Source organism: Octopus sinensis, unplaced genomic scaffold (genome assembly GCF_006345805.1).
Source record: "Octopus sinensis unplaced genomic scaffold, ASM634580v1 Contig15734, whole genome shotgun sequence".
Classification (NCBI taxonomy): domain Eukaryota; kingdom Metazoa; phylum Mollusca; class Cephalopoda; order Octopoda; family Octopodidae; genus Octopus; species Octopus sinensis.
In genome coordinates, this window is record NW_021833892.1 from 66,399 (window position 1) to 89,623 (window position 23,225).

A 23,225-nucleotide genomic window follows, 5' to 3' on the forward strand; every position below is an offset into this window, starting at 1 on the left:
ATCACATTGAACGTTGACATGATCCACGTTATTTTCATCAGGGAGTGCGGATATGTCCGGACTCTTCTCACTGTGGTCGTCCTTAATGGCCTCTTCTTCGTTGAGAACAACAACAAGTCTGTCCGTGTTGGAAATAACCTCTCCACTCTCCTCTGCCAATCTCAACTTGACATCCTCCTCCTATCAATCCAGAAATATCTATAAACCGTGTCTTGGTCAAGGGAAAGAATTGTTTTCTTCAATTTCTCTTCAACAGGTAAATTTGGAGGAACGTAGAGCGCACTCGACAACAACATGAGAGAAGCAGGGACTTGGTGGTCAATATGGAGGTCCAGCCACTGTTGGAGTTGTTGTTTGAGTCGTTCTTCCCTCAGTCCAAACACTCGCATTCCTCTGGCTTTACAAGCGGAGACCAATTCTGCTGAAGTGAGACTTTCTACTCCTTCTAATTGGATCATCTGAATTGGTCAGTTGGGAGTACTTTGTCGTCGGCTTTCAGCATTCGGAGCTTAATGCCCAGTCGGAATCGGAGGAGTGGGACAGTCGAGGTTGGATTGATGAGGGTCGACATGTCCAAAAGACGACAAATTGCTATCAGCTGGTCCCTGTTTAGTCCATCCATCGTCAGGTCGTCTTCAAATAATTTACAAAATTTCAAAATTTGAGATGTCTCTGGCATTTCAGCATTGTTGCGGATCTAATTTAATTAATTATTTAAATATTAATATTTACTGTTTTCATAAATTGAACAAATTCTTCTACACTGGATGTTCTTGTGGTGTCATTTTTCTTGATTACTGTTACTGATTCTTCGAGCGTATTTTGTAAGAATTTTGCCATTTCTAGCTTAACTTTAAGCCTTTTCCGAGCCATTTCCTGTTCTTTGGTCTCATTTTTGAAAGTGCTAGGCAGCATATTGGGAAACAATTTTATAAAGACCGGCATCAGCAACTCCAAAAAGGGTATCAAAATAATAATAAACAACGGGACCATTCGAATCAAATCAGCAGTGGTCCTTACTAACTGAAAATTAATGTCAATCTATGCCTGTTTTCTCTCTCTTCTAGTCAGGAAATGCCCACGTAACATTCTTGTCAAAAGACGAACCGATATTTTCAGTTCTATCGCGAAAAGGCGGAATCCGTCGTAGTAATGTTTCACTTCCTTCACAAAGCGGTCTTTAAGAGACGGTTTTTGAGTCTTTCCGACGTCTGTGTGTTTCGGGGATGAGTCTAACGTGGGTTTTTGAGGGTCTGAGAGTTGATTTTCTTCGAGTTTTTTGATTACTTTGTCCAATTTTGAGTTTGTGTTTAAATTTCTGTTTGGTGTGATTAGAAAAATTGCATTTTTTGTGATTTGTGGAGAATTATGGTAGGTTGGTAAAATATTTATTATATTTTGCTTATATAAATTACTGTAATTATATCTAACGTGATAAATCAGTAAAGAATTCTACTTTTTGATTAAATGAGGAACTCTTTGAATTAACATATGACGTACAAATCAAGGCCAGCACTTAAATTAATTATTTAAACATAAAATTGATTTTTATTATTAAAATTAATATTGTATTTAAAATATTATTATAAGAAAGTATAAACTGATAGATTATCTAATTAAAGGCAGGTTCTCGGGCACTTCTACCGTACTTCATACCAACACAGCTCGGAGTTTGTATCCGAGGAGGCGTGGAGGCCGGGGTCCACGGTCTACGTGAGTTTGTTAACTCTTCCACGGATTCCTGACGAATTTCGGCCAAGATCGATTTAAAGAATGAATTCAATTTTGTTAGAAGAGACTGTATCCTTGAAGCCTGCGCCAAAGAAATTCCGTACATCCTACCGATTGTCAACTTGACATACTCCAAGCCTTCCGCGCTTATATTCGGGACAACCATACTTGACTCTGCCAATGGAGTTCAACAAGGTGACTCTCTAGGACCTCTCTTATTCTCCCTCGCAATCCACCAAACAACGAGATTGTGTAAAACTGACCTTAACATGTGGTATTTGGATGATTAGAGGAACCCCCGAAGACATCTTGGAAACAATGAAGTCGCTTTTGTTTAATTTCAGAGCACTGGGGCTTTAATTCAACTGCGGCAAATGTGAAATTGTGAATGTCAACACGGACGAACTTTCCTTTCGGAAGTGGATGACTGAATTCGACAAACTGCTACCCAGATGTACCTTCCCCCTCAAAGAAGACTTGATTTTTCTTGGATCTCCTATTTTTGAAAGTTGTATCAAAGCTGTTATGAAGGCTAAAATATCGGAATTTTCTTTTCTCTCTGAAAAATTACGTTTTGTGGATAGCCACATTGGGCTCTTTTTATTGAGGAACTGTCTATCTATTCCAAAGAAAAATGTTAGCTGCCGTCGCCGTCAATGCTTCTATACAACGCCGGTACTAGGGAATCTACAAAAAAATCATTTATGTCGTTGGATTTTTTCTATAAAAACCAGTTAAGAAGAATCGTTGATATATGTTGGCCACATAGATAAATTTAATGAGTCTTTACGAGATGTGCAGTTCGCGACCTATAAGAAACGATGTGCTGAAAACCCGACGATTTTATTCGTCCCTTCATTTTTGTATCGCCCCTTTATTTCGTAATATTACTAAGTAATTATTAGAAATTTCAACTCACCCTATCAAGTATGAGGGCATCATGGTCGCTAGAGACATAATCAATTATTAATTGCATTACATAATTCGAAATAATTTTCTCTCTGTTTGGATTTAAATTGTTAATTAACAATCAATAAAGTTTCAACAAGAAAACTTCTAGTCTATTACAAAAAAACATCATTCTTTTTTAACAAAAAAATCCCAAAGTCTTCTCAACAAACTGGAAAGTCAAAAAATCCAAAAGAGACCTTTCACCTTTTTACGCCTAAGAACAACCAAGCGACCCTAAATGCGCTTTCATTGTTCAAAATGTAAGAGTCGGGTTACCAGACGTCTCATTGGCTGCGAGAGCAGTCCAGACAGAGCACAGGACCTATTAGACGAGGCGCTAGATCTTCATCGTTCGTTTATCAGTTAGGGCAGGGGTCGGCAAATACTTTTGGAGAAGAGCCAATTTTGAACATTTTTAGAAATTTCGAAAAATTGAAGAGCCACCTTTTATCACTTGTCAAAAATTTAAATTCATAAAATTAAATAGACATTATTTTAAAAAATAATTAAAAATTCATTTTAAAAAATTAAATTAATTAGACGCATGGATTCAATTGGGCTATCATTAAGAAAGAAAAAAGTAAGCAATTGGGTGGCTAAGGGGATTGTCGAGAGCCTGAGGGTCAGCTCAACGATGCCGCGCTGCGTATTGAGTGGCAGTTTCCGCGGAGCACAGCGACCGAGATTCGCTGGAACAGCCAGCTCGTCTCCCTCCGGTCGTTTGTTTTTGTGGAGATTTTTCTACCAATGGCGGTGAGGAGTTGAGTCGCAGCCTTTCCGACGATTCCAGAGGTTTCGAAGGCGAGGGGGGCAAACTCAAAAGCGTCCGAAATACACCGGTATTTCGTCATCTTTGTCTCTTCAGCCAGCGCACTGGCGGAACCCGGGTTTGCGACAGTCCTGGGAAGCATTGTCGTCGAAAAAGAGTCGACACACGTGGCATCCCAAACCAGGGACTTGCCTTCCCTAAAAGGAAAGGTCGTCATCCCGTCGGGACGCTTGCCGTCGCTCCGGGAAAGGCCGACTGGCTCTAGGGTGGAAGGGAAACCAGCCGACTGAATTTTTTTCTTTTTTTTCAAATAATATCACTTCCTCATACATGAAAAAAGCAATATTTCCACTCCGTTGCAATTTTGAATTAAATTTGTTTAATTCTGATGTTATGTCAACCATAAAATAGAATTTCTGCAGCCATTGGTCATCACTTAATTCGTCATAATGAATTTTTTTCTCATTTAAAAAAAGTTTGACTTCTTGCATACAAGAAGCAAACCGATTGAGAACGTTCCCTCTCGAAAGCCAACGAACTTTGTTGTATTGAAGTAGATCAATATACTCGTTGTTGGTTTCGTTTAACAACTCTTTAAATAGCCGATGATTAAGTCCCTTAAATATATAACAAGATCTTCACCACGGGTTTGACCCTTTAGAGGCAATAATGCCATTAGACGCATTAATGAGAAATGTGATTCCTCATTTCTTTGGAGAGTTGGTTAATGTCTGGGTCGTAAGTCGTTAATTTTAATCTGAGGTTAGATTCCAAATTCGAATCTGTAATTTTGTTTCTTAATTTCGATTTTATATAATTCATATGAGAAAAACTTTGTTCACACATAAAAGTGGACCCGAATATTGTCAAAATTCCGTATGCAAATTTTTTTAATTCATAAAAAGAATCTGGAAGAGAATTCCAAGTTTCGAGAATCACATCTTCAAGTTTCTTTTGTATAACATTAATATCATTCTTAATTTTACCAGACAATGTTTCTGTTCCAAGATTTCAAGTAATTCTGAAAGGCGAATAAACTTTGATGCCCATAATTCCTTACATGTCAAGTCCAATAGCTGCATTTTGAACTCAGCTGCGTTGACAAATGGCAATCAATTTAAATTGCTAACTTTAGCACGTAGAGGGTTTATAACGAACGATAGTGTTGCTTTTTCTTTTCTAAAATCCTTAAACCTTTATATTTAAACATTCATTTTTAACCTGTCATTGAAAGATTCCTTCATGTACAAAAGAGCATTTTTAAAATAAGTTTTATTTATAGTTCGATCATTTTCTTTCAAATATTGGCGTAATTTAGGAAAATGTAAAATATTTTGTTCTATATCCTCTTCAAACAAAATTAATTTTTTTTCAAATAATATCACTTCCTCATACATGAAAAAAGCAATATTTCCACTCCGTTGCAATTTTGAATTAAATTTGTTTAATTCTGATGTTATGTCAACCATAAAATAGAATTTCTGCAGCCATTAGTCATCACTTAATTCGTCATAATGAATTTTTTTCTCATTTAAAAAAAGTTTGACTTCTTGCATACAAGAAGCAAACCGATTGAGAACGTTCCCTCTCGAAAGCCAACGAACTTTGTTGTATTGAAGTAGATCAATATACTCGTTGTTGGTTTCGTTTAACAACTCTTTAAATAGCCGATGATTAAGTCCCTTAATATATAACAAGATCTTCACCACGGGTTTGACCCTTTAGAGGCAATAATGCCAAAAGTTCTTGCCTCAGGAAACCTCGAGACACATAACGAACAAACAGAGACACCTAAGTATGACATGAACAATGATACTTGTGCAATGTCATTTATATCACATGATTCATCTATTGCTATTGAAATTGAATTAGACAATTTCATGTCAGAAACTTGTTGAACAGATACATTCGAAGACATCTTAAAAGTCCTGTCGGCTACTATTTTCGCAGATAAAGGTATATTCATTATCTTATTCACGATTTCTGCCTTATTTGAAAAATCGTGAAAAAGTTCTTCAGAGGTTTTAATGAAACATGCCTTTATAAATTCCCCATCGGTAAATGGTTTTCCCTTTTTGCGATCTCGTGGCTTATCACAAAATTTGCAATATTTGCAGTCCTGGCATTGTCAGACCAACATTTAAAAGCAGAATTCTCGAATTGAATATTTTTTGTAAGTTCTTCTACAGCTTTCTTTCGGGAATCACCAATTGGATATTTTTTGGCGAAATTTGAGTGTTTTGTGTTAAAGTGTCTCTCTAAATTTTACTTTTTATTTTGATTCAATGTTTCCTGGCAAATGAGACATTTCGGTAGTTGTTCGGAATTAGACGTGAATGCAAAAGTTGCAGTCCATTTTGATTGAAAATTTCGCGCATTATCGATTTTTTTAATAATTTTTTTCTTGCTAGGCATATATCGATGTACAACAAAAAATTAATGTTAAACGTGCAAAAATTTTTTGTTATTAACAAAACAAAAAAAATAGTTAAAAATTGAAATCATTTATAAAAAAAATAGTTAAAAATTGAAAGAGCCTACCGTAAGAGTTAAAGAGCCTTCAAAGGCTCGCGAGCCTGCTTTTGCCGACCCCTGAGTTAGGGGACACAGCCCAGAAGATCCGTGAATCATAGCTTATATTGACTTGTGGAATTGTAACGTTTGAATTTAAAATTCATTTGCCTTTTATTTGTTGAGGCTCATTCTTGAATACGCGACCAACTACAGCATTCACTGTTTAAAAAAACAAAGCTGACTCGACATAGAAAACACTCTGGTTTTTCGATTATTCTCTGTCATGTATGTTCGGAACACTTTTAAGAAGTCTATTGTAGATCCACTGACTTTCAGAGCACTTACAATCTATGAGTTTCATGGACTTAGAAAAACTCAGGCTTTATAAAAAATAGCTTAATTTCCAAATTTAAAAAACAGTAATCAAAAAAATTAGTCATAATAGTTATAGAGGATTAATTGTTCTTCATGATCATTGGAAAATTGCTGAAATAATTGGTCCAAAGACCTCTCTTCCGCAAAACAATATAGATCTTCAATCTCGTAAAAATCCTCATTTTCTATAGCCACAATCGGTTCCATTTTTTGATTCGGTTAGATTTTAACCCGTCCCGATACAGTATTTATACTTGCTAATTAGTGAAAATTAAGTTCGCTGTTAAATTTCTTTTCCAATACTTCCTTTTTTTATCTTATAAACAATATTTTGTAATTTAGCAATTAATGAAAACTTTTTTTATTTACGACCTCCAATTTTTATTAATCCTAATTTTTCACTGATTGGGACTGATTTTAATATTCAAGATCAAATATTTTTATAATGGTGCATTGCTTTTGGGCAATTGCCGTCGAGACTTCCTGTGTTTTTGGGGCCAAGACGCTTGCTCATCTTAAAAAGCTTGGCCGTCTGTGGACCTATGGCTTCAGAGATCCCAGGAAATTTATATTCCTTATTCAGAGGATCTCGCTGGCTGTTTTACGCGGGAATTGTCTTTCAATCCTTCAAGCCAGTACTTAATAGCTAGGTTTTTTTAACAATTTCCTTGGGTTTAAATAAATAATTGTAAGTTTTTTTTAATTAACATGTCGAAATATATTTGAGTTTATAATATATTTGGAAAAAAAAGTTTATAATCTGGGAGAAAGATTTGAGTAATTATCGTTCGAAAGTTAATATTGATTATAGAAAAATTGTTGTTATTCTGGAATCATAATTATGTTCTCCTTTTTAATTATGTAATTTGACCAGACAATAACTACATTTGATTTTAATAATTTCTAAAAACTCTTTTATCATTGAAGATATTGAAATTAAAAAATGCTTTTTTGAGTCGACAGGTTACAGCGATCAAAAAATTTATTAAATAGTTAATTAAATGACAATATTCATAGTACTCACAAAGATAAAGCTCACATACATCATTTCGGTCCTCCTCAATGATTCTGAAAACATTCGTATGTGTGCATCCCAACAATTATCGCCTAATTCAAACACCAAAGGAGATACTTTTCAGGGTTTTTTGAGGGCAGATAGTGCACATAAAACTCTATGCGTTGTATACACTAAATTCGGAATTATCCTGCTTTAAGACTAAACATATCAATATTAATTTCAATCTGATTATATCGTATATTTACCAAAAATGTAATTTAACGCCGGTCTCTCGTGGGGAAGTCTCAATAGCGCAGGAAAGGGGTATGCAGTGGTGTATGCACTGTGCCCGTGTCAAATTTCCGGTAAACCTACGGGTTTAAGGAATTATGTTGACATTTCTTTCATATTTTAAGCTGGATGTTTGTAATATTTTTAATAGTATTTTGTAGCACCATCTTTTCTACGAAATCACGCTGGCAGGTATAAGTTGGCAAATACTTTCTGGTTTCTCGACTTTCTTGTAATATTCCAAGAATATACACTTAACTGCCGATCCAGTTTATTGTGAGCTTCAAAAAACGTGGATCAAAGAACAAAAAGCCATTTGATGTCAACTCACGGAGAATCAAGCCATTTCCATGCTTTTTTATAGGATTGATTTCTATGAACGTTTTCAAAAATTATGAACAGATTATACATACTGTCACCGTCGGTGACACATACTATCCCTCTTAACAAAACATCGCCCGGTGGATCGCTCCCAGTTGATTTGCCAACAAGTCGTATTTGTGAAATTTTTCCACTTCGACCTGCTTGAGACAATTCTGTGAAGTGATTCCCACCTCGATAGGCGTAATTGTGTTGCTCGATTTGTCATGAACGAATATCCTGAATTGAGAAACAAGTTTTTTTCAGAATCACCCATAAAATGTGTTATGATCACTGATACAGTATTATTGTAGTTATTTGCCATGTAGAAATGCTTGTATGCATTTCTTAATGTAAACTAACTAATTATTTTAATATGTAACACTGTCGGCCGGAAGTATTTCGATGATTTGATCCGAGAAATAGGTGTTGGCATACAAAAACCACTTATCCTCGAACATTCGCCACCCAGTCAGGTAACCCCCGTGATATTCCATTGGGATTGAGCATATACTTCTAGAGCAGGGGTGCGCAAGCTTTTTGGGTTTGCGGCCGCATAGCATGTTTTTTTCCTTCTCTTCCACGGCCGCACATTTTCTGCATTATTTTTTCGATATTAATATAGTAATTTTTTTAATTATTAAAAGTGACCGCATAAGTTGCCCATTGTCATCAAGACCGAATGAGTTCTTGGACAGGAAATGCTCTCGTTCATCAGGGACATCATATTATTAAAATAAATAATTATTTCATGGACAAAAGATAAGAAAGAAGGAAAATTAATTAAAAGAAATGTATTATACAAGTTATTCTAATGACGGCTAGGATCTTTGGTATTTTTTGCGAGCTTATTAAAATCCACTGGTAGGGTAGATATCATTATGCGCAAACATGACTCTAAGTTTGCATCCGTTATCCGAGATCTATATTGACTTTTTAAATATTTTATTTTGGAAAATGTAGACTCACATAAATATGTGCATCCGAATAAAACGAGAATATTTCTTGCCATTTCACGTAAATTTGGATAATCTGTCGCTGATTAAATCATTGCAAAATTAAATCATTTTTTAATTTCAATAATTCAATTTGAAATTCCAATGGCGCATTCTCAATCGAAACAGTATGTGGTGCTGCAGTTAATTGAAGTTTGAGTTCAATTTTTTTTAATTCGTTAAATCGCTCTTCAAATTGTTTCAAAATATAATCGAATATAGTATTAAATGTATTTGGTGTAAGATCGTCATAATTAATTATTTTGTTATCAATGAGATTTTTGACTTTTTGAAAATGAAATAATTCATTTTTTTCTATGTGAATCTTCAGTAGGCGGCATGTATTCATAAAATCGTTAATTTTTTTATACATTCGACAAATTGTTTGGTCCTTACCTTGCAAAGATATATTCAAATTATTGATATATGGACTTGACAACTAGGTGGTCTAGATGTCTTGAAAATGTTGTTTAGCATTGTCACGTTTTATAGTTTTCACAATCTCATGGCACAATAAGCATTGCATGCTATTGTTGTCTGTTTCGACTACGAAGTATTCACTTTCCCAGTTGATATTAAATTTTCTTTTTTCTTCATTCAAAGCACGTCGTCTTTTAACAGGTAATGACATAAATAAATTAAGCCGTTTATGATAATTACTTTTAATAAAGGTTAACCATTATATAAAAATAGAATTTTATTTAATATGAATATTTTTAATTATTATTTAGGGTTTTTCTTGATTAATTAACACTATGAGCATTATATTTAAGATTAGTTGCTCGATGACCTAATTGTGCCCACGGCCGCACATTCATCGACTCTCGGCCGCATGCGGCCTTTTTTCAGTACTCTCGTCCAGAGATATGATCGAAACTGTTTTTTCTCAAATAAATGAACAGAGGAATTCATTTGCTGTGGATGATTGCGTCGCCGTTTGGGACAAGCTGGGACTGCCATTGCCGTCTGAAGTGACGTGCCAATCGGAGTGAACGCCAATACGTATTAAAGGCTAAAGGAAAGCATGGACCAGAGAAGATTGGTTTGTTTACAAGCGAGGAGCCAGCCCCTAAGCGGCGCTTGGCTAAACTGTTACCCTTGTAATACAACTGACTGCCTTCTTAGTGATGAATCCGTGAGAACTGGAGTCTGTCTACGCTTCGGTCTACTCGTTTATGCAAAACAATGCCGCTGCGGCGTGTGGACCGACGAGTTTGGATATCACTCCCTCTCATGCCGGAACAGAATTGGACGTTCCTCACGACATTCCGAACTGAACCAGATCATCTGTCGATCTCTCCGAACTGCTGGATTCCACACACAATTGGAACCTACAGGGATTTTCGTAGAGGACGGCAGAAGACTCGATGGGATGACCACATTTCATTTCAGAGGGGAAAGTGTCTGGTTTGGGACGTCACGTGCATGAACTCCTTTTCCAATCAGAATATCAAGTTGTGTGTATCTGATTAATTCTATTAAAAATTGTTTGCAAATAATTTTATATACTGACGTCGAACAAACCGTATCGTAAATCATAATTCTCTTTGGCTTTATCTTTGTTTTAAAATTAATTATTTTTCTCTAAGAGAATTCAAAACGGCGGGTGTCGGTGATAAAGAGACCCGGTCATCTAAAAGACTTGACTTCTCCTGTGACCGCAGAAGTTGGACGGAAACTTTTACGCTCAATTACCAATCTCTGCAACCGTTTTATCTCCGGTTCGCTTCCTGATTTTGCTCGCGGTATCTTCTTTTCTGCAAACCTTACTGCCCTCGGGAAGAAGGACAACGGCGTAAGAAACGTCGCTGTGGGTAATTTTTTCCGCTGTGGCTTCTCTGTCACGCCATTGTCTCTGTTTGTCTCCAAACTTTCTACCCGCTCAACTTGGTGTCGGTTTTTCCAATGGTTGCAAGGCCGCAGCCCATTCCATTCGTGAGCTGTTAGAATCTTCAGAGGAGTTTCTCATGGTCAAACTGGACGTAGCTAATGCTTTCAACTCGATCATACGGGATCACTTACTGTAGTGCTGCCGCGAAATGGCTCCTTTCGAATACCCCCTCGTACATCTCGCTTACGCATCTCCAAGCATACTTTTGTGCGACGACGTTCCTATCACCTCGTCTACTGGGGTTCAGCAGGGCGATTCCCTGGGTCCTGTACGACCTCCATTTTATCCTCCCATCACTTTCGGCCATTGGCCTATCTATCAACCCAAAAAAATCTGAAATTGTGAATATCGGCCTCCAATAAAGTTTATTCTCTGCCGCCTCTTCGGTTTGCTGCAATATTCTTCCAGACGTTCGTATTACCGAAAACTCTAATCTATCCATCCTTGGGACTCCCATGGGTCCTTCCGCCCTAGAAGCTTCATTTTCTGAAAAAATTTCGAATCTCGCTAAAATGATCGAGAGGCTTAAAAACATCGAGCCTCACGTCGCATTTTTCCTCTTGCAAAATCACTTTTCCTTTACACGCTAAGATGTGCACCCTGTTTCCACAAAAGTGACCTCCTATCTGATTTCGTTGCGGCAGGTCTCTTATGAAAGGCCCGGTTTGACTCGAGGCGGCCTGAGTCCGAGGACAACCAGCGCCAGTGGGACGAGATTGTATGTCGGTCTTTGTACGAAAAACTCACTCCGAAACTTAACCAACACAGGCTTGCCTGCCTTCGTGCAGACTGTCACCCAGGCAGCGGTACTTGGATTGATGCCTTCCCCCTCTCTTCAATTGGGAACCTCCTGGACTCCGAGTGGCTAAGAATCGCCATCTCCTTACGTGTCGGGCTCAAAATCTGTCAGGCCCACAAATGTCGCTGTGACGGAACTGTGGACGAGTTCGGGTTACATCCCCTCTCCTGTGGGTAGTCTTAAACAATCTTTCTCTCTTTTCTAACTGTCTCTATTAAACTAATTTAATTTTAAAAAAATTAATAAATATTTATTAAAAAATTAAATGTAAAAAATAAATCGATTATTTTTTAAATTACACGTGTTGCGTTGTGAGCATGCCAATTTCTAGTGAGAAAAAGTCTAATGACTACGTCCAAGTTTATGGCTATAAAGTTCTGAATATAACCTAACAAGTAGAAAACAGCAAAGGCGGTTGCTCTTTGTCGCAAAGGACAGGGAATGATCCGCATAAACAACAAACTACTCAAAATCTGGGAGCCTAAAGCTCTTCTTCCAAAAGTATTCAATACTCCTTTAAAATTTAGCTCTGGGATCCAATCATCGCTCTTGGTCAAGGAACGTTTGAAGACTTGAACATTCAAGTTCGTGTCTCTGGGGGAGGAGTCGTCTCTCAGATTTACGGTTAACACTTTCACGAGATTTTTTTAGCCATCCGTCAGGCAATTTCCAAGTCAATTATCGCCTTTTATGCGAAATGTGGAATTTGTTATTTTTTTTAACTTTTTAGATAAGGACGAGGCTAGTAAGAATGAATTGGAGAATTGTCTCTTGAGTTATGATCAATCACTTCTTCATTCCGATCCCAGAAAGAGGGAGGCGAAAAAGTTTGGAGGGCCTGGAGCTCGTGCCAGATACCAAAAGTCGTATCGATAAATTAATTTCATTTCTTTTTCTGTTGAAATATCTTCCTTATTTATTTTAGTTATTAAAACTTTTTGGTTAGTCGATTTAGTTTATTTCCTGAACTAAAAAAGCATTTTTTATTTATAATTTTTAAAAAAAACCGCATTGAAGCAAATTTGGTTTTTTTGTCGGGGATTGTATAACTGATTGTATAGTAAATAAAATATTTAAAAGTTTAAATATTTAGTAAATTGTTTGGAATGAGATTTTTATCTACAAATATTTAAAATTCAGCACCAAATCTGCATAGGCTTAGTCAATTCCACTATGAAGAAAGTAAACAGAAAGAACTATAACGAAATCAACTTTTGGCGCTATCCAGAAATCTCATACGTATTTATTCTGTAGATTAAAGTTTGCAGGAATTAAATAAGTGTGAGTGGAAAGAAAATTTAAAACGAATGCAGTTATTTTCATAAGGTTTTAAACTAGCGAATGAATGAAAAGCAAAAATGAGGTGCGGAAATCACGACAGATGAATAGTTATTGAAATGGTGTACACAAACAGAAACAAACACAAAAATACACAGAAAAAATAAAAACCAGATCTAAGGACTCCCTATAGACTGTCTCCCAAATCAAATTTGGAAAGGAGTCTATAAGAATCAGAAAGACTGAATTAAGTCTGCTCAAAAATAAACAAACCCCAAAAAACTCGACTCTTTATGATAAAGAAGTCCAGAACTGTCAAGAAAAAAGGAAACTTGCGATCAAAACCTCTTTTTCAAACGTTTTTATTGATTACACAAAACAATGTCTTCATTAGGGGCTTGAATTTCTCCGTAAAACGAAAGTAGTTAAGAACTTAGATTATTATACAAATAACCTGCAAACTTTCATTTGCCGAGTGGACTGTTTGGAAAATTAACATAGTCTGATTACAGCATCATACAAGTCATTCCTTCTAGTGCCTCTTCAACCACTGGCAAACTAAAAAGACTCACAATTGATTCCAATTCTATTAGCAACACTCTATACAAAATCCTTTCTGACTTTCTACAAAACAGTCAAAAATAGCAACCTGTCTTTTACTTTATGAGTAAAAGAAACTGGACGCTCTTACAATTCTGGGATCAATTTGAAACTTTTTTTTGGCTTTCTAAAAAAATTATCTTTGAATAAGTGTCAGGTATTAAACTTGAAAAGTAGTTTTTCTGATTTATATTTATGTTTTGATGACTTTTTGTTTCTTTACTTATATTAAATAACAAATGGGACATTTAAATGTATTCAGAAGATGTTTTATCAAGTTAATGTCTGAAAATACAGTAATAGCATGATGTACCTTAAACACATTAAATATTTTTATCGTTTTAGAAACATTTAATGCTTTGATAGACAACGACATCATCTAACCAGAATCTCTACAAGATTCTTAAAAAGCACTGCATACATTAAAAATAAAAACATCCTTTTTATAAAAACCTAATTTATACTAACCAACATTAAACCCAGTAATTCGTTGTAAATTGAATGTTATTTTTAAATGAAAATATTAAGTATTTGTTATTTGAGAAATACTAAATTTTGGTTTCCAAGGCTCATTAGAAACCGGATGTAAAACAATTCCTTCGTGATCATCGCTCTGCTTGGCCAACGATAGCTCAGGACCTCTCTTTGATCGTTTTCCCTCTGTAACGACAGTCCCCGGTACTGGCTGAATCAGGTCAAGCTAAAATATATTTTCTTTTATAAACAAAAGCAAGCTGATTTATCCCGTCATCTCGAATATGCGCAGATGATTGGAGTGAAAGAGAATTCTTTTTTCTTATTCTTTCTTTAATTTGTTCTATTTGATTATTTATTTTTATTCACTTGACTGAACTACACTAAAATCATTCAAGTCTTCAATTTGTCGTGACTTTTTCCCTTCTCGTAAATTTAGGATTGGTAACTTTCTAAAATAAAAACATGTGAATATACTTGTAATCTAACACTGATCTTGGCTCTATTTTTATGGTTGAAATTATATTTCCATGAACATCAAATACGACCTCCTTTTTTACATTTGTCCGACATGGGAGTGTCTAAATTAGTAAAATTGAAGTAACCTTGTAAACATGTGTGCTTAGAAATTTGTGAGATTCTTCTGACGGCCAGTTTTTAAGAGTTTTTCTTTCTTTTTGGGCTTGGCTTGAAAGAGTGGCCAGGCTAGAGGATTTAGATTTTGTCGAAATTGGGCAAGGAGTTATATTTTGCTTAATTTTGTTGACTTTTTTCTTTTTCTTAAACATAATTGATCAGAACACTACTGGAATCGCAACTGCGGACGATTTTACTAAAACGACGGATTCTTCAGGTGAAAATGACTCATCTTCCACAGCTTCTTCCTCCCAGCTACCAAATTTACCGTAATATTATTCTCACGTCTCTTTAATATTTTGATCTTCTGACTGCGGAGTAGATATTTGTAAAGGTTTGACTGCCAGTGTTGGAATGCAGGCCTGAGCCCAATTATCTTTTACACAGGGAGAAGGAACTAACAATTGAATTTAACTGAGACTAACGGTTGCGGTCATTTGCAAGCATTCTAGCACAGTCTACGCTTTCGCCTTCATCTCGGACGATAAAATTCCACTGAAGAATGACCCGATTTATGAATACCTTGACGATATGCAGTATCGCCTCCTTTGCTTGATCTAAAGTAAATGGAATCACGGAATTTTCAATAAAATTTTCGTAGCACACGTTTTCTACTTGATTTACGAGTTCATTGACTATATTGTTGATAAAATAGTTTTCCTCTTGAATTTCCATTATTTGGTTCCTTTTTATATGTAGTTTTTTAATCAACCATTCAATGTCGTTCAGTCTTCCAGGAATGATTTCATAGTTTGGCGTAGGACCAGGACTTTTTGGTCTATTTTTTTGTCGAGTTGACTTCGAAGCCATTTTAAATTAAAAAAGTTTCTATGACTCTAAAAATTTTTTTAAATTTTCATCACCATTAAAAACTTATACAAAATAAAAAATTTAATAAAATTATTTTTAACGCTTTTTTCAATCCCAGTCTTCATTTCTCGGAAATTAAGCTGTGGCCACCACCATGTTCTGCAAAACTTACTTTTCGAATATAGTTTGAAAAGAACTCAGAAGTCCATAAATTGTGGGTCACTTAAATATGACCTCCAACCTCTTTCCAGAAATTGTTTTCTTTTTCCTTGGGCATTATGATCTAAATTTCTTAATTCCAACTTTTTACATAATAATGATTCGCGGTTAACAACTGGTTAACTTGTACATCAAACGACACATCATGAACAAAATAAAATTAAGTTTCGGATTTAAAATAACAGACTCTGAACGGTATCTGTTCACTCCCATCGCCGTCGAGACTTCCGGCGTCATCGGCGAAAAGTCTCTTTCCTTTCTAAAAAAGCTTGGCCGCATGATCTCCCATAAACGGGGAGACCCACGCGAGTCCAAGTGGCTTTTCGAAAGGATTTCCTTGGCCATAGTACGTGGAAACTGTGTTTCCATTTACGATGCCGGGAATTTAGTTAGTTAATAACTATTTGTTAATTACACCACGGTGGAAGTGGGAAAAAAGCGTAAGTACGACCTTCTTGCAAACGAGCTTGGGTTGATGCACAGATGCAAGGTCCTTGTCATTCCTTGCGTGATGACATGGGAAGGAATTGTATCTAAGTACCACAAGGGTTATCTCAGGCAGTTGGGAGTCGATAGGTACATTCAGGCCTATATGCAGTCCACTGTCCTGAAGAGAACTCTAGAGAGTGCATCTGTTGATGCGCGCAGATCCAGCCCCCTAATGCCACATGGGCAGAAGGACCGGCTGGAAAATGCTCTCACAGAGCTATTCCTTCGACCAGAAGCAGAAGAGGCTGGCCTCCAGACTTCGGATGCGGACGGGTCGTCGGATTAGTTTAGTTAACTGTTTTATTTCGGGTGTTTTTTGTTAATAAAGTTTTTTGTTAATTACATATAACTTTTATAAAAAAAAAATAAATAACAGACTGACTAGCAAATGATTTCTCGCTTATATTTTTATATATAATAAAATGTTCGACTTGACTGCCAAATTGTCAACTAATGATTCAAAAAGTATTTTTGACATCGACAAGCTCGTTCTCTGATGAATATTATTCTTATTTGATGTTTTGAAAAAATTCAAAAGTTTTACAGATTCTCCAGATCTTTTTTCCATTAATTAAAGTTTTAACAATTTTGAGCGCTGACTTTTTGAGTTCTAATATCAAAAGTAAAAAATGTGCATTTTTATTTGTTAAAAAATTATTTATTAGTTGACTTTCTTGTTAATCATAAATTAAATGTTAAATTATGTCCATATTTTAACTGTACCATCACCGCTTCCACTAACCAACAAATCCGTGAATTTATCAAGATATACTGAAGTGACTGCTTTTTCGTGTCCAGAAAGCGTCACTACCTACTTTATTTAGAATAAAAATTAACTTACCTTATCTGACGCTAATTCTACAATCCGAACATTACAGTCATTTCCTCCCACTGCACATAATTCTCCTGTCGGGTAATAAAAATAATTAAATACCCGTCGAATCAATCGAAAGCGAATTTGCAGAAAAAGGACAGAGTTTAAGTGATTTTAAAACGCCCATATTTCGAGTATCCCAAACAACTAAGTTCCCACAAGTGTCGCAAGAAACTATTTTATCCCCCTAACAAACAAAGAAAAACTTTAACTTTAGCACTGAATGACGCAGCATTGATAGCAGACTTATGTCCCTCGATGAGTACTTTTTCCCTAACGGACTTAAAGTATGCCCATTAAAAAATACAGTTCTTCCGTCCCATATAACCATAGTTTTATCAGCAGACGCCGTAAGGATTGTGCACGAAAATGGCAAAAATTCTACGCTGTTTATCGAATTTTTGTGATAACGTAAAATGCTACGACAACGCTGACTGTCATTTCATAAGAATTTAAAAATGGCACGTGTTAAGATCGATGACTTTTGATGTCCCGTCAAACGAGGCAGTTGCTATGAAATCTCCACCTGAATGCCAGGCACAGTCCCAAACTATTGGAAATCAATTTATAAAGACATGAACCTACACTTCTATGTTCTTCTATGGTGGTCAGACATTCGGCAAGGTCGACATCAAATAAATTCCACAGCTTGACAAGTCCGTCAGCAGCTGAAGACAAAATGTGTGTTTGCTGAGGATTAAAACGACATGAAGAAATCCATGTAGAATGTGCGGGAATGCAACTCTCGAAAGAAAAATTACAAGAAGAAAATAGTTTTAAATTCCCATCTTCACAACCAGCTAAAATAATTTCCCGGCTATGCCCGAAGGTGACACTGCGGACATGCCAGTCAAATCAACCTGTTTATAGGACTGTCGGGATTGAACTCCTCCGAAGCTTCCATAGAAGTGGCAAGACATATGTCATATGGACGGATCGGCGTTTTCTTTTCAAATACTTCCAGGTAAGGATTCACTCCAGTGTCATCGGGGAAGGGGGTGTCTTTGTTTTGTTTAGGAAATGAGTCTTGGATACTCTTTTTTAGTTTTGATTCTTAAAAATATTAATGAAATAAACTTTTTATGTTATCATTTCCAATTGTTTTAGCTTCCATGTCCTTAAGTTGCAATTTTAGTTTGTTTATTTTACATTCTGCTCTTGCTCGATCCAACTCGGTTGTGCTTTTTTCACGCATCATTGTCTCGTATTTTGAAGATAATTTTGTAATAAGCGGATGGTAGGCTTCATAGTGTTCTTTCGACCTATGGCTCAAGTCAGAATGTATTCACATTTTTAAATTCTTTATTAACGTTTGCTTTTCTTGCTCTAATCTGCGATGTTTCAAAGAATGAAAATTTCGTTCTTTTTGAACTTTAATGTATTTTTCCATTAGTTCACTTTATTAAATAAATCGGAGTTTTACTTGTACTGATTACGAATCTGAGTCAAATCTGATTGGAGTAGTTCAGCTTTTGAGTTTACGTTGAGACCATTCATGTACTCTTGAGGAATTTTGACATCGCTATGAACACATCTAAACGCGCTTAAAACATAAAATTAAAAATTACCATTCGTTCTGAAAGGATGCTAAAGTTTCCGAAAAATTATTTTGAAGCAAAAAAGAACGTACAAATTCTAAGACACTGTCATAAGACGAGTTGGTTGATGAGGCTATTCTGGGATTACTGCTTTAATATTATATTCACCTTCCATGTTCAGGCTTAACTTGTTCTTCCTTTACCAATCTTTTCAGTTTAGACAAAGTTTCTCCACATTCTAAATACTAACTTTGTAATCTACCCGATTGGTCATCTATTGTAGAGCACTGTTCAGACAGTGTTTTGAAGGAAATGATGTCCTCTTCTATTGATATCTCTAACGAAAAATTTGATTAAAACAAATTTACTTTTCCCGATTGTATGGTTTAGCATCTCTGCCATGGAAACGCCGATTATACTTAATATTGAGGAATAATTTTTTTATATTAAAAGTCTTAAAAAATAACTTAGACAATACCTGTCCTTAGTTTATTCTGAAATATTTTCTATTAATTTCTAAAGATAAAAACGCATAAGAATTTTCTGTCATTAGTCTTCCACCTCTAATTACTATTTTTCCATTTCATGACCTGTTCAAAATAATAAATAATTGAATCCTTAAAAAAATTTTTAAAGCTCCTAAGTTTAGTCTTCCTTTTCAGAATCATTCGAAATAAATTAACCAAATATGGGGATAATGTCTTGGCTCTTTGTCAATAAGCAAACTAATCAAATAACCCCTTTTAATAAAATAATTATTAAATAAAATGAATTGATTATGATGGTCTACCAATTGGAGTAAATTAAATAAAACAAAATAAAACAACAATGATCACAATTGCATGCTTTAATCATCTTTTAAGGCTGCTCGTAGAACTCTGTTTACTGGGATTTGATTATTCGACTCAAACAGCAACAAAAAAAGACGGAATATTACTTAATTATACAAAAATTCGTATTTAATAGATTTCTCAATCACAGAATGGCTTACTTCTGTTCAATGCCTGACAGGAATTTCAAGTTTTATGATGTTAATTTCAACAGTAATAATCTTCGTGGCACGATTTTCACAGAATCCAATGCCTAAATTAAAATATGCTGGATTTTTGACTACAGTTGTCGGTGAGTGTATATTTTTAATGCATACAACATAAAATACTATCTAACCAAAACCTCAATTTTATAGCTTTGATGGACGCTGGAGTTTGTTTGATTTATTATTATTTTTCTGGCTACATTTCGTGGCCAGGTTCGGCTGTTTTTGCAAAATATTGGACAAGCTTTTATTTATTTATTTTAAGTTTTGTTTTTTCGTTATTTTCTGCTTTTTCATGCTATGTGGCAATTGGAATTAAAAATAAAAATATCAAAAAAGAGGAAAGTTCCAAAAAAAAATCAAACAGAGCTCTACCCAACAAATCCCATTGACAAACTCCCAAAACTATTTCATTGATTATCCAAATCCAAAATACACGGGATCGAGATCCCATAATATACAAAATCACGAAATAATATGTGACATGGGCGGCTGGATACGTAGGGGCAACCGGTTACCTGACGTGACCTTGAAGCTTAACTTAATGTCAATATTGTAATTTTTTTTTTTTATATGTAATTAACAAATAGTTATTAACTAACTAAATTCCCGGCATCGTAAATGGAAACACAGTTTCCACGTACTATGGCCAAGGAAATCCTTTCGAAAAGCCACTTGGACTCGCGTGGGTCTCCCCGTTTATGGGAGATCATGCGGCCAAGCTTTTTTAGAAAGGAAGAGACTTTTCGCCGATGACGCCGGAAGTATATTGTAATTAATATTAAACTTCAAAGAATAATAACTTGTTAATTATTTTTAAGTCTGGACATTGGCACAATCGAAATTTTGCTCATCGAATTTTTTATCTATTAAATTTAAATGTTTAAACTACCGCAACGCGATGTTCGGTCAGACTTGTTGCCTCTTCGAACCGACTGTTATCTCCCTCTCCATCGGTTTTGTCTAATCTGAGGTCTAAACACCCTCCGCATCCCGTTAATTACCGCACACCACCTGCTATTGATTCGATTGCATTTCCACAACTACTAGTTTCTGCGGAACAAGTTGTGAAGGCACTCAAAAGTTTCTCCCCAAGCAGCAGTGGGGGCATCGATGGTTTGAAACCAGGACACATTAAAGATCTGATTTCTCCCCTAACTGCTGAGGCTGGTCGCCAACTATTGTCTTCTATTACGGATCTATGCAACCGCCTTATCGGGGGTGATTTACCTGACTTTGCACGGACGATTTTCTTTTCTGCTAATCTCACCGCCCTGGGGAAGAAAGATAATGGTGTTAGACCGATCGCCGTCGGCAATATTTTTCGCAGATTGGCCGGAAAGCTTGTCTGCCACGCAGTAGTCCCCGAGCTGGCCCAAAAATTTCTGCCCGCGCAATTGGGAGTTGGAATCAGCGGAGGTTGTGAGTCGGCCGCCCATGCTGTAAGGGAACTAATGGAGACTCCAGAAGAATTTATTTTGGTTAAACTGGACATCTCCAACGCATTTAATTCAGTCAGAAGAGATTTCCTGTTGGAGTCCTGCTATGCTCTTGCCCCTCGGCTTATCGTCTGGTCCATCTATCTTACTCTCAACCAAGTCTCCTCTTGTTCGGTGATTCCGTTATCGTATCTTCGACCGGTGTACAACAGGGAGATCCTCTTGGTCCTCTGTTGTTTGCAATCTGCGTCAACTCCATTGCCCACTCTGTCCTTTCCCCTATAAACATCTGGTATCTTGATGACGCCACAATATGTGGACCACCATGCTCTGTCCTAGAGGACCTTCGCGTAATTATCTCTGCCCTTTCATCTATTGGTCTTGAGATAAACTCTGCCAAATCCGAAGTTATAAATCTCAATATCCCACACGGAATTTTGTCGAAACTATGGCCGTTCTGGAAGATATTTTAAAAGGCGTGCGGATCACTGATAAAAAAAACCTCCTCATCCTTGGCTCCCCAATTGGTCGCGAGGCTTTGTCTCAAACTCTTATTGACAAGGCAGCTGTTCTGTCATGCATTATTCAAAGACTCTCTCTCATCGACGCTCATGTCGGGTTCTTTCTTCTCCGTAATTACTTTTCAACTCCGAAGCTCCTATATACATTAAGAAGCTCTCCGTGTTTTCACGAACAAAATCTCCTTTCCGTTATTGAAAATATTCTGAAGTCCGGAGCAGAGTCGCTATGCAACGTACGTTTCGACCCTCTTGGTTGGATTCAATCCACCCTGCCTGTAAGCCGCGGTGGGATTGGACTCCGTTCTCCCGTGTCTATCGCTCTTCCTGCTTTCCTTTCGTCAACGGCATCATCCCGTGTCCTCACTGACATTGTTCTCAGAAACCTACCCGAACGAAAAATGTCAGTTGATCACGTGGCCGCTTTGGACCTGTGGGATTCATTGTACAACAAAAGACCCAGTGACCCGTGTATCCAAGCTCAATGGGATGCCATTTCTTGTGAAGCTCTTGACGTACATCTACGCAAAAATTTTGATCAGCACAGACTTGCATGTCTCCGCGCAGGCTGCTGCACAGGGAGTGGGGCCTGGCTGGATGCTCTCCCTGTCCCTTCCACCGGTAAACTATTAGACAAAGATTGCCTACGAACTGGTTTATCATTGCGTCTTGGATTGGAAATCTGCGAAATACACAAATGTCGTTGTGGTGCTGTCATTGACCGTTTTGGTCTACATCCCCTTTCCTGTCGTCGCAGTGCAGGGCGCGCACCACGCCATGCAGCACTTAACGACGTTATTCAGAGGGGGCTCACGGCCGCTGGGATTCCATCAATCCTCGAACCCGTCGGGCTTGCGAGGGGAGACGGAAAAAGACCCGACGGCCTATCGACTTTCCCGTTTGAGTTCGGCAAGTCTCTGTTATGGGATGCGACGTGTTCAGACACTTTCTCGGAGCTCAACCTTCCTTCTTCAGCTGTCGAGCCTGGCTCAGTCTCTCGCAAAACCGAGAAGATGAAGATTGGAAAGTACAAGGAGCTCTCTGAACGGTATCTGTTCACTCCCATCGCCGTCGAGACTTCGGCGTCATCGGCGAAAAGTCTCTTTCCTTTCTAAAAAAGCTTGGCCGCATGATCTCCATAAACGGGGAGACCCACGCGAGTCCAAGTGGCTTTTCGAAAGGATTTCCTTGGCCATAGTACGTGGAAACTGTGTTCCATTTACGATGCCGGGAATTTAGTTAGTTAATAACTATTTGTTAATTACATATAACTTTTATTACAAATACTGATAATTTCTGCAGATGGATAATATAGAGATTCAAATTATCAGTCGCAACGAAGGATTTGTTCCAAAGTCTTTTTTAACTCGAACCTAAACATTAATTTTTATGCATACCTTATCACCAACACTAAATTCATACTTACTATTGTGAACATTCATTTTTCTGTTCATCGCTTTGTAATAATTAGAATTAGGATCAATGGGGTTGATTTCGAACTGAAATCTTTTCGGACTTGTAAACGAATAATTACAGTCATCTACATATAGAAATTCAAATTACATGAATTTTCAATTGGACTCGGACAATTGTTTGCATCATCGACTTGATCAGGACTCAACAAATCATTACTTGAATTAT

The 23,225-nt window shown here is 36.7% G+C and overlaps 2 protein-coding genes and 1 long non-coding RNA gene across 3 annotated transcripts; all 3 read right to left on the bottom strand.

Annotated features, from left to right (window-relative positions):
* Positions 1 to 215: 215 nt before the first annotated feature.
* On the bottom strand, positions 216 to 860 carry LOC115230531 (mitochondrial proton/calcium exchanger protein-like). The gene is made up of 2 exons (XM_036499689.1): positions 733 to 860; positions 216 to 697 (listed from the first exon to the last, which is right to left on the bottom strand). The coding sequence occupies exons 1-2, from the start codon at positions 838 to 840 to the stop codon at positions 455 to 457; spliced, it is 351 nt and encodes a 116-aa protein (XP_036355582.1). The 5' UTR covers positions 841 to 860; the 3' UTR covers positions 216 to 454.
* A 16,380-nt stretch (positions 861 to 17,240) lies between these two features.
* On the bottom strand, positions 17,241 to 18,536 carry LOC115230532 (sperm-associated antigen 16 protein-like). The gene is made up of 4 exons (XM_029800686.2): positions 18,343 to 18,536; positions 17,635 to 17,888; positions 17,519 to 17,603; positions 17,241 to 17,487 (listed from the first exon to the last, which is right to left on the bottom strand). The coding sequence occupies exons 1-4, from the start codon at positions 18,441 to 18,443 to the stop codon at positions 17,241 to 17,243; spliced, it is 687 nt and encodes a 228-aa protein (XP_029656546.2). The 5' UTR covers positions 18,444 to 18,536.
* An 89-nt stretch (positions 18,537 to 18,625) lies between these two features.
* Positions 18,626 to 18,988, bottom strand: LOC118761615. The gene is made up of 3 exons (XR_004997508.1): positions 18,960 to 18,988; positions 18,760 to 18,928; positions 18,626 to 18,729 (listed from the first exon to the last, which is right to left on the bottom strand). It is a non-coding gene; the product is annotated as an uncharacterized LOC118761615 (long non-coding RNA).
* Positions 18,989 to 23,225: the final 4,237 nt, after the last annotated feature.

Coding starts and splice junctions, on each gene's coding strand:
- LOC115230532 (XM_029800686.2), bottom strand. CDS start 18,443: ATGGAAAAATACATTAAAGTTCAAAAAGAACGAAATTTTCATTCTTTG. Junction 17,889..18,342: donor TTAATAAAGAATTTAAAAAT/GTGAATACATTC, acceptor GCATGTCCGCAG/TGTCACCTTCGGGCATAGCC. Junction 17,488..17,518: donor AAAGTCATCGATCTTAACAC/GTGCCATTTTTA, acceptor ATGAAATGACAG/TCAGCGTTGTCGTAGCATTT.
- LOC115230531 (XM_036499689.1), bottom strand. CDS start 840: ATGGCAAAATTCTTACAAAATACGCTCGAAGAATCAGTAACAGTAATC. Junction 698..732: donor TTGTTCAATTTATGAAAACA/GTAAATATTAAT, acceptor TAATTAAATTAG/ATCCGCAACAATGCTGAAAT.